Source organism: Bombus impatiens, unplaced genomic scaffold, assembly GCF_000188095.3.
Source record: "Bombus impatiens unplaced genomic scaffold, BIMP_2.2 scf_0203, whole genome shotgun sequence".
NCBI classification, from domain to species: Eukaryota; Metazoa; Arthropoda; class Insecta; order Hymenoptera; family Apidae; genus Bombus; species Bombus impatiens.
Window position 1 is genome coordinate 1241702 of NT_176622.1, and position 17799 is coordinate 1259500.

Here is a 17799-nt window from a genome sequence, read left to right on the forward strand (position 1 = left end):
GAAGGGAGAGGAGAAGGGAATGAGTGAGCGTGCAAAGTGCGGCAAAGGGAGATAGAGACGGAGAAAGCAGCGATAGAGAGAAAGGGGTGCGAAAAGTTGGTAAGGGACGGCGTGGGGTGAAGTGGGAACGACAGACGTTCTACCGTTGCTTGGAACGAGCAAGCTTGGTTCGTGAGCGCGGGGCGAGAGAGAGTGAGAGAGTGGGGGGATGGGGTTCAATCGATGGGTGGTGGGGGGCGGTTAGTGGGTGGCAGCTGAGGACGGAGTGATAGGGGAAATCAGTCGCGGTTCGAGTACCGCCACGTATGCACGTGAGCGGGTGTGCTCGTCTTCTCGGTGAGCTTCTCTCTCTCACTGTCCCTTTACGACGCACCGTAGTCGTCCTTCCTTCTCTTTTCTTTCCGTCCTACACAGAGGATTCCGTCAAATAAATACAATAGCCGCGTTCTTTGGAATTTTTTCTCTTCTGAAAAGGAAATTTCTCCCAACTTGTTCGAAAGAATTTTACATTAGATCTTTCGAAAGAATTGAGGGACGCTTGCGCGCCGTTCTTCCCCAGTCGAAGACGGGGAATCACCGACACCAGGCCAATCAGAAACATCGATGTAAACAGAGAGTAGAGTTTTAAACGGAAAAAGAGTTTCGTGGCTCTCGAGACGCTCGCGTTCCAGAAGCGCTATCTCGTCCTTTCCACCACAGCTCTCTATTTTTCTCTCGCTCTTCGCTCATTCACTCTCTTTCTAACTTTTTCCCTCCCACTCCCGGTCTCCTCTTTCTCTAACCGTCTTCTTCGCTCTTAGTCTCGTGACGAAAGGACGTTCGAGATAATCCGAGCGGACGTTTCTTCGAGGGGAAAGTCTGACTTTGATATACATACCAGTTTTCAATTGCCGTTCGACAGAGGATTCCGCGCGGTCTCCACGTTCTCTTTAAATACGAACGATATCATTATTCTTGCTTCTGTGGCCGTTCGGTACGATTCGACTTACGTATTGGTAACGTGGTCGGTTACTGTGGGAGGTGGAGTGATACAAGATATTTAGTCGGTGCTAACGGAGAGACTACAGAAGCCGAAGGGCCATAAAAAGGCAGGCCAGACTGGAACGAAGAGCCAAGATGCTCGACTTCGAACAACAGGCGAATCAGGCACAGGCTCTGGCTTCGCTCGACGAGGACTGGCACCTGCTCGAGGGTGAGCGCACGACCTTCGCAATTTTTCTTCTCGAACCTCTGTCCTTTGCGTTTTCGACACGCGCGCGTACACACACATACATATACGCATATATACATACATATGTACAGATGTACACCTATATATGTAGGTACATGAACAGTGGCGTCGATGCTAGATCGGTGTGCACCTGGTGAAAACCTGTATCGAGGTGGATGCCTGGTTGACCCTTTGGGGCATGTTGCTTCCATGCTCGTTGCTCGAGTACATTGGACAGTGTCACGAACGATAATCCTTGAATGCGTCGCCCGACCGGATATTGTTAGGGGTTAATCGAACCTGAAAAATGTCGAATAACATCGGTCCAATGAGGTATTAGATTTTTGCTGGAGAGATCGATTTCTCGATGGCGTTCGCTTTTTCTTAATTCGCTTTTGTCGCCAACAGCTGTTTCTAGGTCAGATTTGATTTCTAAGACGTTCATCGGCATACGTGTGCGCGTTCGCATCGATGTGTCACGTAACACACGGTACACAAAGCACCGTTGACTGTTCGTATTCGTCGACGATCGTATAGAAGGTAATGGAGAAATAATTAAGCTTCAAAACGACGATATCGATAACATTTCGATGAGAAAGAAAACGTTCTATATCCGTTCTATATATCGAGGCTACGGTGTTTCTTAAAGGGTCGCGTATCTTATCGAATCGAGCTTCGAACAAAATAAACTGCGAAGGAACATATTGTTCGAGGACGCATCGACATCGACCGAGTGTTTTACGAAGGATAAAGCCTGACCCGTAACACCCCATGAACCGCGCGTTACCGACATTTGTTTTCTTGCGCGCGGTTTCACGCGTTTTTACGATCGTTTGAAACGCGTCACCGCTTTACCATCCGAGTCGAGATTATGGAAGACCGTTTGATTTGTGGCTAGTTTCATTAGGTATGCGACTTTCATTGTCGTTGTCTTTTTACATAACGTTTACTCGTAATTCGTAAAACAATGTCACGGTGACGTTCGATCATTAATAACGCGCGCAAATGTTATCAGTGCGATCTTCAATAATAAATATCTTGTACTTATCAACCGTTCGACAAATGCGACATATTCCTATCGTAATTTTTATTATCTTTGGACAACGTCCTCGTGACGAATAAGCAATGTTTTTCGAAGTGATAAAATTCCTGTACAACGAAGATTGTAAAAATGGTGACTGAATATGTTAGTACGTAAATGTAGTGAGATGCGAACCATGTGACATTTGGCCGTATAGGGTTTGAACATCCTTTTATTGAACAGCTGCTTTCCGGACCGGCCTCTCCACTTTCTTGTCCCTTTTACTGGCCGCACGAACGTCTGGCGCCGTATTCACGGCTTTTATTGTGATTTCTTAATACCCACCGCAAGAGAAGTAACGTGAATTTTGTGTTATATACAAAAATACAACAGATAAGCAGATCGGCGCCACTGTCCAGTTTAAATTTTAACGATAAGTAATACTAACCTAATATATTTCGTTCTGCTTGTAACATTGTTTTCTGCATGTGCATGCCTATATAACTTTAGAGGCGTAGACATAGTGTAATTAATACAGTCGAAGAAAGTCAGAAAGTTGAAAGGAAAGAAAAGTGAAAGGTGGGAGCGTGAGCATGTACGACGTGATCTAATGTAATTTATTCGAAAATTATATTTCGTGCAGCACTAAGATTAATAACGTGTATACATGGTTGGTACGGAAGAAACACTTTGGCGAAGAAAATCGAAAAGAAGAATGATTGGTTTAATAAGGGGAAAATGGATCGGCATCAATTGATATTACTGACTCGTTACGTTTATCGACAAGAAATTAATCGCGTTCGCATTTTGCACCAGGAAACTATGTAGTTACAGTTACAAATATTCCTTGCGCGCTTTGAACGCGTCGTGTGGGATAGTCTGGTTAATTGACTTTTAAATTTGTTTCGGAAAATTGAGATTCGCAGTTACGTCGGCTCGGAAAAACACAGTAGGAACTTTATTTAATATACAGCTCGTATTTCTGTTTGCTATTTTCAACATTTTTAATCGTATCACTCCAAGAATTTCAAATTAGCGAAATTTTGGTCTTTTCATTTTACATCGTTAATCATCTGGTACTAATTCGAATGAATTTTCAAACATATTAATACCTGAAAAATTCTTAAATGTATAGAATGTGTGAAATTCTCTATTTAATTCCACGTACAATTGATGTAGTTAGATAATTTTAAATATTATTGGAGGATTCTTTATGGTCATATTTTGATAGCGATATTTTCAAAAATTTTAATCGTGTTGTTTCAAGAATCTGAAACTGATGAAATTTCGTTCTTTTTTCTTTCACATCATTGAACCTGGAAATGAATTTTCAAACATTTGAATATTTGAAATCTTTTTCAATATACATACATACGTATAGAATATAAAATTCCCTATATAAATTTTTGTTGTAATTAACACAACTAGATGATTAACGAAAGAAGTAAGTAAAATATAGCAGTAAATTCGAAAGAAACCGGTGGTTTATCGTGGGGATCTTTACGGGCATGTTTCGCTAGTAATATTTTCAAAGCACTTGTCCGTTATCCGTAGCGTACGGACACGGCACATCGACTGGCACGTATCGTGCCACGGGAAGCACGACTCGCACCTGTTTCACAGCACATAAATGTTTGCGGGAGCAATATCGTGTTTGGCAATGCCAACCTCACCTGGCCGTTTCTATCAGACGCGTATTTTTGCAACAGACGCGTAAATCGTTGTTGACAAATCGTCAACTTAAACTTTTAATATACCATTCAACTTCTATTGTGATTATCCTCGTCGTTTATTTCGTATTTATTATCGTTTAATATACGAACGCGTTGAGTATGAATTACGATTATCGTTATCACAAACAAACATCGACCTACGATGCTCATTGCCTACAAGCGTAAAATATACCGATAGAGAGTAGGGGGAACGACTGGTAAGAGAACGATTCTAGAGCGACTAGAAAATTTCGCGTTTACGTCAGATTTACACCTGTTGAAGTAGTGGGCGTCAATTTGTAACATCTGTCGCTCGCTATATCTGTTTAAACTGGCAGTTTGCGTCAAAAGAGGTGTAAGTAAATTATTCCTTCGTTCTTACCAAGCTGAACATAATTGCTTGGCTTTTTCAACTTTTTCGAATTATATTTTTCAATCTTATCTTTTGATATTCAATCAATATAATAGAAATAGAAAATGATGAATTTATTAATGTTAAATAATATTGCGAATAGGTTAGGTAATGGTGGTAATTCTGTGGACGACCTTTTAAGATTGTATCATAAATTTTTTAATTTAATTTTTCGATATCCAGTTCGAAATGATCGAATGGAATAATTTAAACTTGCCGATTTTAAATAATGTGAATAGGTAATGGTGGTAATTCTGGTGAGAATGGAGGAGCCAGCAACCTGTCGTCTGAATTTTCACGGTTGTATCTCGTCGGTGCGCTAGGGAACTCCATTTTCATGAATATCTAAGGTCCCCTACAGCTAAAGCTTCTCATCAGGCGAAGGTTTTGCCGCGAAGGGATCGAGAAATTCGTCCCTTCTCCGCGCACATCTCTCTAACTATGCGAAACTTCTTCTCTATATAACCTGCGTGAACTCGCATGTCGAGTTTCGGCTTTTCTTCCTAGATTGAAACAATATCGCGCGTATTTACATTTCTCAATTGCTAGTTACCTGATCACTAGATTTTTTTACCATCTATAATTTTTCTCACTTTTATCGTTTTCACGAAATTTGTACATTAGGAGACCGATTAGTTTTTCAAAATTAAATTTAGGTTAACTTAGTGTACGTTAACGAATGATCGAGTTCTATGTATATATATTAGTTAAGATTATCGACTGATTTAAAAGAAACTAGTAAATCGAAATATTTCTCCGTGATTCCGCGGTCAGCAGCAGCGTAGAGTTAGTGGCGAATAAGAACAATTTTTCGTCGGGTCATCGATTCGCAAAGGCATTGGCCTAATTGCCGAGTCAGGGACACGCTAACATTACAGGTGTATATGCGTTTCGATCGCAGAGCTCGCCCGTCTGAAGGACCTCCACCGGGAGTTCGTTCACTCCTTTCCTACACTGTATCTTCTATGTAAGTATACATATAGCGCGTTTTATTCCGACATCGCACCGAAAATATTCGAATCGTTAAATGCGTGGTTTCTTCAAATGCAACGAAATAATTTGAAATCGTCGGTCTGTGATTCATAAGATGGCAAAATTAAAAAACTTATTTCATATTTGTGCATTTTTCTACGTAGTTTTTATTTATTAAATTTATCAAAAGTGGAGTTGATCAGAGAGGTTCGTATTAGATAATATAGGTTATGTTGTCATATACCAACACCGTACTCTTAAAAGTTAATTCCATGTGTTTCCATAATCTCTCACGTAACGATAGTATAGGTTATATTGTCATATACCAACACCATACGCTTAAAAGTTAATTCCATGTGTTTCCATAATCTCTCACGTATCCTATCAATTTATTAAGAAGTTTTTCATCTCTGGTGTCAAAGAGTCTAACGACGGACAAAAGAAAGATAAGCTTTTCTCAATTTCGATGATAGAAACTGTTTATACCATTGACGGCGTTGAATTTTCATCGTGCGGCAAGATTTAAAATGCATCCGTTTCACCGGCGGAACTATACTCGTCCGACGACCGAAACGTTTTGATGAAAAAAATGCAAACGCGTAGGGCGAGAGACACAGAAAGTGAAAGAGAGAGAGAGAGAGAGAGAGAGAGAGAGAGAGAGAGAGAGAGAGAAAGTGAGAGCAAGGGAAGCTGGGAAGTATGGAGGGAAGAGCGTAGCGGAGGAGAGTAGTGGCGTGTATAGGAGAAGCGAGAGGGAGAGAGGGAGAGACAGCTTCGACACGGCAGCATTGCGGCAGAAAACTGGTCCAGGTGCAAGCTCGATACTCCCAGAGAGCGTGATTCGCGTTGAATATTCGCCGGTGTAGAATTCCTTATCCCGCTGCAAAACCGCGCCATTCTGCTCCCCACGCAACGGTACTTTTCGCGTTTCGTCGCCTTTCCCCTCGTCTTTCACCTTCTATTCCCTTAAATTTCATGTTTCCACGTTTTAGATACCAGTTACTATTCGATCGTTCAATCTCGTTGATAGATCTTTCGACATTTTTTTATAAATTCGTTATTGTTTCTTTGAAGTTCTTTAGTAATCTTCTAGGGATTTTTCGAGGAATATTTTGTACTCCTTATTTCGTTTCGCCTCTTTCAGCGTCTATATTCACAGTTTCGAACTTTACTTGTTATTTCTGATAATTTGATTATAAATATAATAACGCATTGCTCTGTCATAAATGTAAAAGCAATATATCCGTGTAACATGTACGTTACAGGGAATCTCATTTTTCATATTTTCCGTAAAAGAATTTGGAATCTTAATTGAGAGCTTGCATGGTGGATTGAAGCAACGTATCTACCATAGTGCAACGTATTTAGTAATATAATGTACTTTTATATATCATTAGAAACAATAAGTGTATGAAATCTGTTTTCTTCTTTCTTAACCTTAAATTATTACACATCTGCATGTGGCGCTAGTAACGTATATATTTGCTATGATCTTTTCCATTATGTACATATTTCTATTATCACGTATCTGTTCCACAAAGGTACGAATTAGGTTAAGGAAGTGAAAAGTGGAAAAAATATAGTAGAAAATATAGTACAAGAATGGCGTGATAGCCTTCGAAAGATGTTTATCGTGTATGCGATTCGAATGGTAAGAAATTAGATTTGTTTAGCTGAAACACGGATAATTGTCGTTCGGAGGTTTGTTCGGTGTTTCCAGCGAGGTCCTTCGAGCGCTGACCTTTCCCAAGGTTCCGAATTCGGCGCGTCCGAGTCTTTCTCCTATGAGGATACGAAACGAAATATGGGCAAGTCCATATTAAGAATGTCGATGACATTGAAATCGAACCGCGTAAGAGCGAGCTGGCGGCTCGTGTACCAACGACCTTCGATTATCTACGTTTGTCTTTCTCTATAAGGAAGATCTTCGAAATTCCACTATAGAAAAATTCTAAATAATTCCAGAAAAATCCTGATGATTATATAAATCAAAGGATATAAAATAACGTATACACCAATTACAATTGAAAGTATAATATATGAAGATGAATGTTATTATTACAATTTCAGGAAACGAAATCACCTATATCGTATACTACTGAAAATAATTAGAAGGTCATTATTATGAACAATTTTATTGCATCATAAGTTCCTTGTTTGATAAACATCTTTTTTTGAAATTGGTATATATCAGTGGAGCATATCTTTCCTGGAAACGTTAAAGAATCTGAATTTTAAACCAAGTATCGTTGATTAAATTATTGCGAGATTGTTATTAACCATTACGAAAATTACAATAACTGAAATAACAGCTAGAAGGATCGTTCTCTAGTATTATATCGTTTTACGATTGTACACGATAATTTTATTATGTCGAAATGATTAGAATCATAGTTTTGCACATTAACCGAGGGAAACAGTGAATAAAATATGGCGTCAGGATGGGAACGTGTTGCAAGTAATTCGACTCGGCTCGTAATCGAACGCGATCGGCCATGATTACCATTAATTACGAATAATAAATTACGAGGCCGTTCACGATCGACTTATCGTCACGGCGCGATCGATACGCGTCTCCTGCGCGTCCAACGCGTCCAACGCGTAAACACTCGTCGATTTCGAGCCAATGTGTTCGTATCGGCCACTACTAATAACTTGCGATTCGATTCACGACTCACACTGGTTCACGAAGATATTTGAGCACTTATCTAACATACAACGCCTTTATCTCTTTGTGTCTGTGTATGCATACGTATAGGAGCTACGAGATATTTACTGTGAACAGATATAGTGGCAGACAAAAGAAAATGAAAAATTGATACATGCATATACAAGTAGAAGCAAAATATGTATTAAACATTCTTTCTGTGCTAAACATTCTGAGACATACAATTATATTATACATTCGATTCTCTTGTGAATTATAATTCAGTTCTGTATTCTACCGTAATTGTACTGTATATGATACATACGCGTTCAGAATATACAAATACTATTACTTAGGTTTGTAACATGTCTTATGGTATTTTATAAAAGACGTTTGACGCGACCTTGCATAAAATAAGCGATAACAATGTAATTCAGTTTTGTAAAACTACAGCGTTTTTTCCCCGTTTTACTCTTTAGACTTTAATTCTTTTGGGGGTTAGGTTATACGTCGTTGTATGTATTTCATAAAAAATTAGTATACAGCACGAATTAATTATATAAAGAATCTAGTAAGCGTTAAATATGATTCCGCCGAATATTGAGGCCATTTTGCTGTTCATATGTCATACAGCAGAAAAATACAAATTGAAACCTATAATTATTATAACGAACAATTACGTATTCTTTGTTTTTAAATGTACTGTGCAACTACTATAAAATTCATGCTATTCAAATGTACTGTGAAAGATAAACGAGAATGAACAAGATATACGTAAGACAATCCTTTTTAAGTTTTGCAATACGTTGTCATTTTTATCGAAATGTCTTTACGAGAGACTAATCATCGAATTGGGCGAGAAGATTGTTGACGAGAAGATTGTTGACGAGAAGATCGTTGACGAGAAAGAAAAAGAACGGAGGCCGAAATGTAACGAGGCTTGCGAAGGTCTCATCCTGCGGTGACGCAATGGAAAGTGGGAGCCGCAAGGCTGTTTCCACTGCGCGAATAACACGCGCAATACTCCTTGCAGCTTTATTATTATCCTATCGCCTTCGTGGCCGTGGCTCGAAATCACACTGCAAATTAGCAAACAGCCGCCATTCGAAGTATTCTTTGTCGAAACGCTGGAATCATTAAGTCTTTCAAAAGCAAATCTCCCTTTTTTTTTTATTGTGTAAAAAAGGTTGTTTTACAGTCATCACGAATAATAGAAACACATCAGTTTCAACGGAAACGTACATGCTTATCGCTTACTTGAGTAGTAACTCATAGGTTAAAGAGTTTCGTGAAAGGTTTAACCTCTTGACTCGTGATTTTTTTAGTAGCTATTATACTAGGGCGATGTTAGTTATTTACTGGCGTAACACCGCGGCAAACGTAATATTGAAATATTCTATATAACGTATATTTAAATAACCTTTGAAATTGAGGTTAGAATTCGAACTACGTTTTGTCATGAATCTTTATTAGATCGAAGCTGTAGTAGTCTTTGCCATGTCTGTAACTCGACTTTCAATATTATGAAACAAGAGGCTAACAATCGTTTAATTGTACGAAATCTTGAAATTACCAATTTTTAATTTCTAAATTAATTAATAATTAAATTGATATTTGATCGATATTTTCTTTTTCGAAAATATCTACGTACGACAAGTTTTCTCGCGATAAACGTGGAGTTACGAGAACGTTCGATAGACCGATTAACGAGCAACGTGTAATTAAGCAATGAGGGGGAGGGGGGAGTTGCGAGAAGGTGGCGGCCTTTAAGGAAGGTTTACGCACGGGCGAAAGTGCTTCCCTGCTCGTGCCACCTATCAAGCAGGCGCTCGTGTACGCAACCGCTACTTTAACCGGACTTCCGGAATGACATGCTACCGTAGGTCGCTAGTCTCAACTCTACCACTTTTTTTTATCTCGTTTCAGCTTTATCGCCCACTTCTCCTTCCCCGTGAAACGCTACCTTCTCGAACTATTTCGTTATAATATCATATATTCCATCCGTACGAGGAATAAGCTTTAATCTTTAACCTTGCTGCTTTCGGTCCACTTCCACTCACTGTATCTTTTTCACATCGAAAAGCGTTTCATGTTTGAGCGAAATATGAAAGAATTTCATATTGATTTCTTGCTTCGATCTTATCTTGAATATCTTAACATTTTGTGGATTGGAGACGGGAACAAAGTTTCTGAGCGACCGTGTGAACCGTCTTTTCAGTCACTAGAAAAATACGCGGGAATTAAAGGTTATGTTATACGCAATACACGGTGCTCAAAGTGTTAAGACATTAAGAGCCTCCTTATTTGTAGGAATAAAAGCAAGATCGCAAAATAAAAATTAAAAAGTCACGGTAGGATTAACTCCATTATGTAAGATTCTTGTCAAACTTCTTTTTTAATCTGCATTTGATATCTTAACTAGTATCGACACTTGTTCAACTGGTATTCACAGGTCCCGTTTTACTAAATACAGGTTTCAGTCAAGCACTATTTTTATTTTCTTACGTTACTTCGATAACACTTATATTTGTTCAATTAACATTTATCGTTGTTCAGCCTCAGTATCTTTTCTCATTTCGCAAGAACCATGAAATTGATCTATTAGTATACATTCCTAAATCGATAGTGATCGTTTTCATATGTAACGTATTTGACTAATATCTATTAATGCTGCCCTGGTAGAATTCGTTTTTTATTGTAAAAAACTGTACACCTATCCTTCCTAGTTTAAATATGTTAACGCTTGAGCAGAGACGTACCGTATGCGACATCTTGTTTCTTCGTAATATCTTAATTAGTGGCATAAATTATCCGATAGTATTCTCGAATTGTTTAAAATCTATGCTCCTTGCAGAGCTTCCACATTCTTATTTACGCTTTTTGCACAACAACACGGTACCTCTAACGGTAAATTTAACCCTATTAACCGAATGCGTATGTCGGTTAACAAGCGTGATAACAAAATTGATAATTTTCACAAGTTTGTAACAGTCTTGAAAACAGTCTTCAAACGGGCCATCATCGACAGTTATTTGTTACTTGTAATGGCTATTCTCAATTATTTTTATCGACTATTATTTTCCTGTATCTTATTTATCGTCTTATTTTCCATCTGCTTTGTTCGTCCTGTATTTAATATTTTTTGTATTTAATATACTAGCGGCAGTTTCACGTTAGCAAGTATTCACAATATTACAATTAACCTATCAAAAACCATTCTTATTCGTTTGATCTGTCGCAAGTATTTAGTTAATATATATCTATCCATTTTATTCTGCTAGATTTTGCTCTCAATTTATCAGAAAACATTATTAGTCCTCTTATTTAGCAAAATACCAATTTAGTATTATTTCTTTGTATTTGATTAGTATCTGCTAATCTCATTTCACTAGTATCTTTCATTCTCAATTCACCAGTAAACTGTCCTTATTCCCCTAGGTTAACACGGTACAATGCAGAAAAACCATTCCCTGTCCTTTTTTCTATTTTATTTAGTCAATGATCTGTTTAATGCTATCCTATAGTAGGTGCCAGTCTGTTAACACATTCTTTATTCCGAACGCGTGCAAATATTGGAATCTCGATTAGCACTTTGCCATTCGTTAAATATTTTATTGCCGGTTTCGGCTAAACATGTATGCTAGTATGGTACATGTATGTAAGCTTGTATGGTAGTTCCAATGTTCACTTCGTCTGGAATCTGTTCTATGTGCTATCTGATCACACAGATCTAATTTATTACATTGTAGTGTCTCTTTAATAGTACGATTACATATATGTATACAGTGGCGAATATGTAAACAGAAAAAGTATGTAAACAAAATAGACTGCGTTTACTGCCGTCTAGTGTCTAATTGGTAATATAATTACATATACAGGGTGGTTGGTAACTGATGGTACAAGCGGAATGGGGGTGATTCTAGGCGAAAAAAGAAGTCGAAAATATAGAATACAAATTTTTCGTTCGAGGCTTTGTTTTCGAGAAAATCGACTTTGAATTTTGGCTCGGTGCGCGTGCACTTTACCGCGTCTCGTTATAACGGATCTCACTGTAGATCGTTGTCTCGATGGAAAAATTAAAAAAAAAATCTTTATTCTATATTTTCGATTTCTTCTTTGTGTAGAATCACCCCCTTTCCGCTTGTACCACCAGTTACGAATCACCCTGTATATATATGGATATATGTATATATACTGTACTGTATACATATATATATATATATATTGGCGAATATATAAACAGGAAAAAATATTTGATAAATAAATCACGGGTTTCTGTATGTTTACGTGAGATCTAAGAGTACAGAAACCCACAGAACGCGCATAATATTCAAAGCTGTATGAAATATACGAAGTTTAACACCTATTATAATACGTATTTTAATATCACAATTATTATTATAATTTTTAATAGATAAAACATTCCGTGTAGAAACCTTCCTTCGTTTGTCTTTATGAAAATACGAATTTGCATGAATATCTAGTATTACAATAATTATGATCTACAATTATCCACACACAAACTATATGTACATTATATATATATACGTATCTACCAGTATCTCCAAAATTCTATTTCAACCTAACTTAGACCAGTGCATTTTTTCGTATGTAGCTTGACATAAGCAAACGAGCACGCGACTAGGCAAAATAAGCGGAGAAGTGTAGACGTATTGTAGTTCCGGGACGACGATGCATCGGTGATTCCAAGGTCAACGAGGCGATAACTGTCCGCGTATACCGTATGTATACTATGGGTTATCTTTCTTAGATCGACGGGACGCGACGCGATGCGGGGAACGCGTGGCGAATGGTTTGAGAAGGTGTCGAGAGGACGGTCAGCGTTTATTATGCCGGTGCTATGCGCGCGTATACACCGACAGAGAGGCGGAGTTGCAAATCAATAACCCGTGTTATAAGGCATTTGGGCATACCGAGAATATCGATTATGTAGCGTGGTCGTCACACGAGAGCTGTCCAAAGACGATGGCCACGCGTAAGCCAGAACTTGATTTTGCTTTGTAAATTAGGATGAACGTTCGAGTTTGGTCGATCGTGAGATTATTCGTAAAGAATACGACCAACGAACGATGTTAAGCTTTATATATTTATAAGTTGATAATTGACTAGAATTAGGTATTACTATGCAGGCGTTTGTCGAATGATACTTCTAATTTGATGTATGCTTGCGTCGCTTTTAATTTATTATATATATATATTATTAAATATATAAAGCTGAAAGATAAATCAGATATGTACATATATGTAAACTCTTTAAGAGTTCAAATGCGAATACGTTTGTATGACCGTCTCTCGACGCACGACTTCTTTTGTTTCACGTTCTTTGTTTTGCGGAGAGCCATTTTGAGAGACACGTATTTCCCAAACGTACGGACAGAGATCAACATCGGAGATAGACAAGATCACAGAAGAAAGAGTAATTATTTAAAACATTGAAAACTGACGGAGAAAGATCGGTATAGTTCAGGACGTTGAAAATCGAGAATCAATTTTCAGGTAGACATTGCACAGTACTTGCTATTTATTGTTTACTGTTATTAATTGTTTGTTGTTTATTTAATTATTGCTGTTATTAATTGTTATTATTTATTAATTGTTATTTACTTCTGTATTTCATTTAAGTATTTTCACAATAAACTCGATTTTCAGATTTTATACATCTGGTTTATTTTTCAGCTTTACTTTAACTCTTTATTCTGCTTCTAACCTGCACTCAATCCCATATTTCATTTAGACCACCCATCGCATCTAAAGTGATACACCCACCCGTAATTCCATTGCAAACACACATATCTCAATTTGGTTTTAATATTTTGATGATTTATTTGGATGTCTTACGGGTACTCGATTTACAATATCTTATCCTATCTTATACACTATTCTTACCACAAAGGACATAACCTAACAAACAAACACTCACCTCAGTAAAGAAATAAATGAATCAAATTCGAAGATGGTATCTCACTGGGGGTAGCCATCCACATGTTATATTATTATACCACTAAGCTATAATATTTTACCAAATGTCCTACTAGACAAATTATAAAATTGAAATAAATAAATAAAAAAGAAAACTATTCTTACCACAGAGGACCTTCTTTTTCTACCAGTGGGATCTTACTAAATTGGAATCAAAACTAAAGCTAAACCTAGCATAAGTTCGGGGTAACAGATAACAAAGCTAACCTTAACTTCAACTTAACTTCAACTTAAACATATTCAACGTAAACATATACATAAACGTAAACATATCTTAGATTTATCTTTTATGGTACACTATATGTTGATGTGTCTTCATTACACGCGTCTTTGGCACACTGTGATTCGGAACGAATCCCATAGTTCCCAACTAATTAAAATACGTTGAATTTCGTTTCAATATATCTGTTCGTAAAAATTCAGTTTCGATATAGGCATTGTGACAACGATATACGTACTTGAAAATCTTTAATTGAAGATCTTTTGTATGCGATACTGTAAGTGCAAAAAGTTAAAAAGTGCTTTTTTTTATAATGTCCTACACGCTAATGGAAATGCAATAATATAGAATCTAAGAGAAGTGTAAATTTGTAAATAACTACTAATAGCGTTAAAAGGCAACCGATAGGTAGAATTCAGTGAGTAGACTGTAGCAGTAGCGACAGTTTTTCGCGAATATCTCGGAAATTGACGATAATGTTACCAGGCCCGGTCAAATGACCGGCGACATAACCTAACATACAAACACTCACTACACTAAAGAAATAAATCAATCAAATTCGAAGATGGTATCCCACTGGGGGTAGCCATTCGCATGTTATGTTATTATACCACTAAGCTATAATATTTTACCAAATATCCTACTGGACAAATTGTAAAATGTAAATAAATAAATAAAAAAAGAAAAAAAGAAAAAATGGCCGGTTTTAAAATTTAATTAAAAATCGCACATTCGTCGTTATTTCTTTTGTTCATCGAACTTTATGTGAATTCTTATATTAACAAAAATTGTGAAGTAAAATAGCCAAGGTTAGTGTTAATAGTCTAACATTTTCGTAGGGAGGAAAAGTTGTTCCGAATATGATATTTTAAATATATTAAAAAAATCGTCGAAATCGACATTGTGGAAAAATTTTTTAATGCTTACCGAATTTTCTTCGCGAAGGTTCTACTTTTCCGAGTTATTTGGAATTCTTTCGATATAGAACCAGGGGCGGAGGACGTGTTGGGTGTTATTAAAGTACTACGATGTTTAACTTCAACAGTGTTTATTTCGATGTCGAGTGCGCGTCGTTTTTAGATCGTAACGTGACGCACGTCGAGCTCAAGCGATGACGATACAGTTCTGATGCTTACTGAACTAAACTGCTACTGTCCCGATACAGCCTTGATACAGGCTTCATACTAACTTGATACAGAATTGATACAAACTCGATACAACTAACCGTGCGACTACCAGCGATTATCATCGACTACCATCAACTACCGTCTCGAGCTTTTCTTCGTTTCCTTTTTTGTCGGAAGAGAAAGTTTCCTTTCGACATGGGGGTGGAAAAATCCGTAGACAATAAGGCAATAAATTTTTTTTTTGAAGGCCCGTGGTTTTTTTTAGTAAGTCCCGTGGTTTTTTTAGTAAGTCCCGGGGTTTTTACTGAAAATTCTCAATGCGCGAATTGATTGTACATTTTAATAAACAAAAAAAAAAAGATAAAAGTCCCCGGGTTTGTTCTTTTACGACGTCCTGCCGTCGGACAATGCGGCCGACACATGTGGTTTAACCCTGGAAATTTCTCTACGGCCATGGGTCGCTGCAAACCATTCCAAATGGTGATTTTATAACTGTCGAATTTGAAAAAATTTAGAAATTCCGCAAATTTCGAATCGTTGGAATTTCATCAAGTTTCGAATTTTCTACATTTGAAAATTTCTCTTCGAATCGTTCCATCTATTTGGAGCTTTGCAAATTTCGAAACTTTCGATTTTGAAATTTTTTAAACATTATATTACGATATAGACGAGGAAAGTGGTTATCGAAAAAAAAAAAAAAAAGAAAAAAAGAAGCGAAACAGTTGAGTCAAATGAAAATTGCGAGGGATGGATGATGATTTATTTATATACCGCGGCGTGCCGAATCGATGGATAAATGAGTCGTCTACAAAGGTTGACGAGCAACCGTGGCGACAGAGAGAGGCTCTGTTGAAAGGATTAATGAAAACGAGGGTTCCGAAGTTGGGTCAATGGCGTAACCCGAGGGCGTGTAACTTGCTTCCAGTTCACCCACGTATATACATCTATAGAACCGTTTCGCTTTTCGCTGTCTTTATTTACGCAAATCAATCATAATCATATTATCATCATATGGTGCACAAAAATCTAGGAAAATTTTTCATCGTTCAAAGGTGAATTTTAAGCAAGGAAACGAGAATAATTTTCTTCATTTATGTAATTCATAAAAATGTGTATGTCGGGTTAAGGTTAGAATTTTGGGCGTTTGACGAACCTTCGCTCGAATTTACCATCGAGGTTATAGCTGATATTTATTGGTACAAATGTGATCACTACAAGAGGCTACAAGTAATAGCGGCGATCGGATGATCGAGACGTTGATGACAACGAATTCAGGTTCTATAACGAATCCACGGTCAACTGGATGACGACTGCAACTGTGATACACGTATGACTCCACGTACAAGTAAAACCTATTTGCATGAACTGACTTGCAGTCCAAGTGGAACTGCCCTTATGTATTCTTCTCCCCACCTCTCTTTCTTCTTAAGGAGAGCTATATAATTATTTTATACCTGTGACCCGCTATGTCACTTCAAGCCCAAATCCATAAAATGTCATAAAGTCATAAAATCGGATTAGAACATTAAAACTGTTTCTTAGTTTTATTACTTAAGTGTAGCTATAGTAAAAGTCTGGCTAATATATTGGAGGTTTTCACAACATTCCAAAAGGGAAGCCTCGATGTCCTTTCATCTCCGACGTATATATTTATTTCATTTATTATTATTATATATATATGTAATAATAATATATCGAGCTGTAATCATGGTCAGCAACAAATATCCGTACTGTGATCCAATGTACATGTCTCGAACCGAGGAAAAGCTATGTTGCAGATAGCGGATGTATGAAGTTAGAAGCAAGATATGAAAGTTTAAAGGCTCGAGAATTTTTTTTTTATTTATTTATTTAAATTTTACAATTTGTCCAGTAGGACATTTGGTAAAATATTATAGCGGTATACTAATATAGCATGTGGGTAGCTACCTCCAGCGGGGTACCATCATCGTGTTTGTTAGGTTATGTCCTTTGTGAGATTTGTTGGGTGTTTCCCTTTTAATCTTCTTTTTATGCTTGATGTGTCGACCGTTTCCGCTGCCAGTCGGTTTGGATGCGTTGCTATTCTTTCTCTGTACCTTCTTGCACTTCTGTTAATCTCCTCCTTGACCGTTGGTATTGCCAGATCTTTCCGAATGTCCTCGTTTCTAACGTACCATGGCGCTTTTACTATTGTTCCGAGTATTTGAATTGCATTGCCTCTATTTTGGTTATATGGCTCATTGCTGCTGTTCCCCATAGTGCTATTCCGTACATCCAGATTAGTTTTATGACCATTTTATATATTTTTAGTTTGTTTTCTATGCTTAGTTTGGATTTTCGACTTGTTAGCCAGTACATTTGTCTCCTTGTCATCTGTATTTTGTCTATTGTTGCTTTAATATACTGTTTCCATGTGAGTCGTGGGCTATTCTCAACGCGAGAATTGATTGTAATTTCAACAAATAAATAAAAAAAAAAAAAAATCTGTATGGGCTC

The 17799-nt window shown here is 37.3% G+C and overlaps 1 protein-coding gene across 1 annotated transcript in view; it reads left to right on the plus strand.

Moving 5' to 3' along the window:
- Positions 1-285: 285 nt before the first annotated feature.
- LOC100743011 overlaps positions 286-17799 on the plus strand; it is a 92813-nt gene continuing 75299 nt past the window's right edge. The window contains exon 1 of the mRNA XM_003487790.4: positions 286-1192. Coding sequence (XP_003487838.1) covers positions 1117-1192 — 76 coding nt within the window. The 5' untranslated portion in view covers positions 286-1116. The remainder of the gene's footprint in view (positions 1193-17799) is intronic.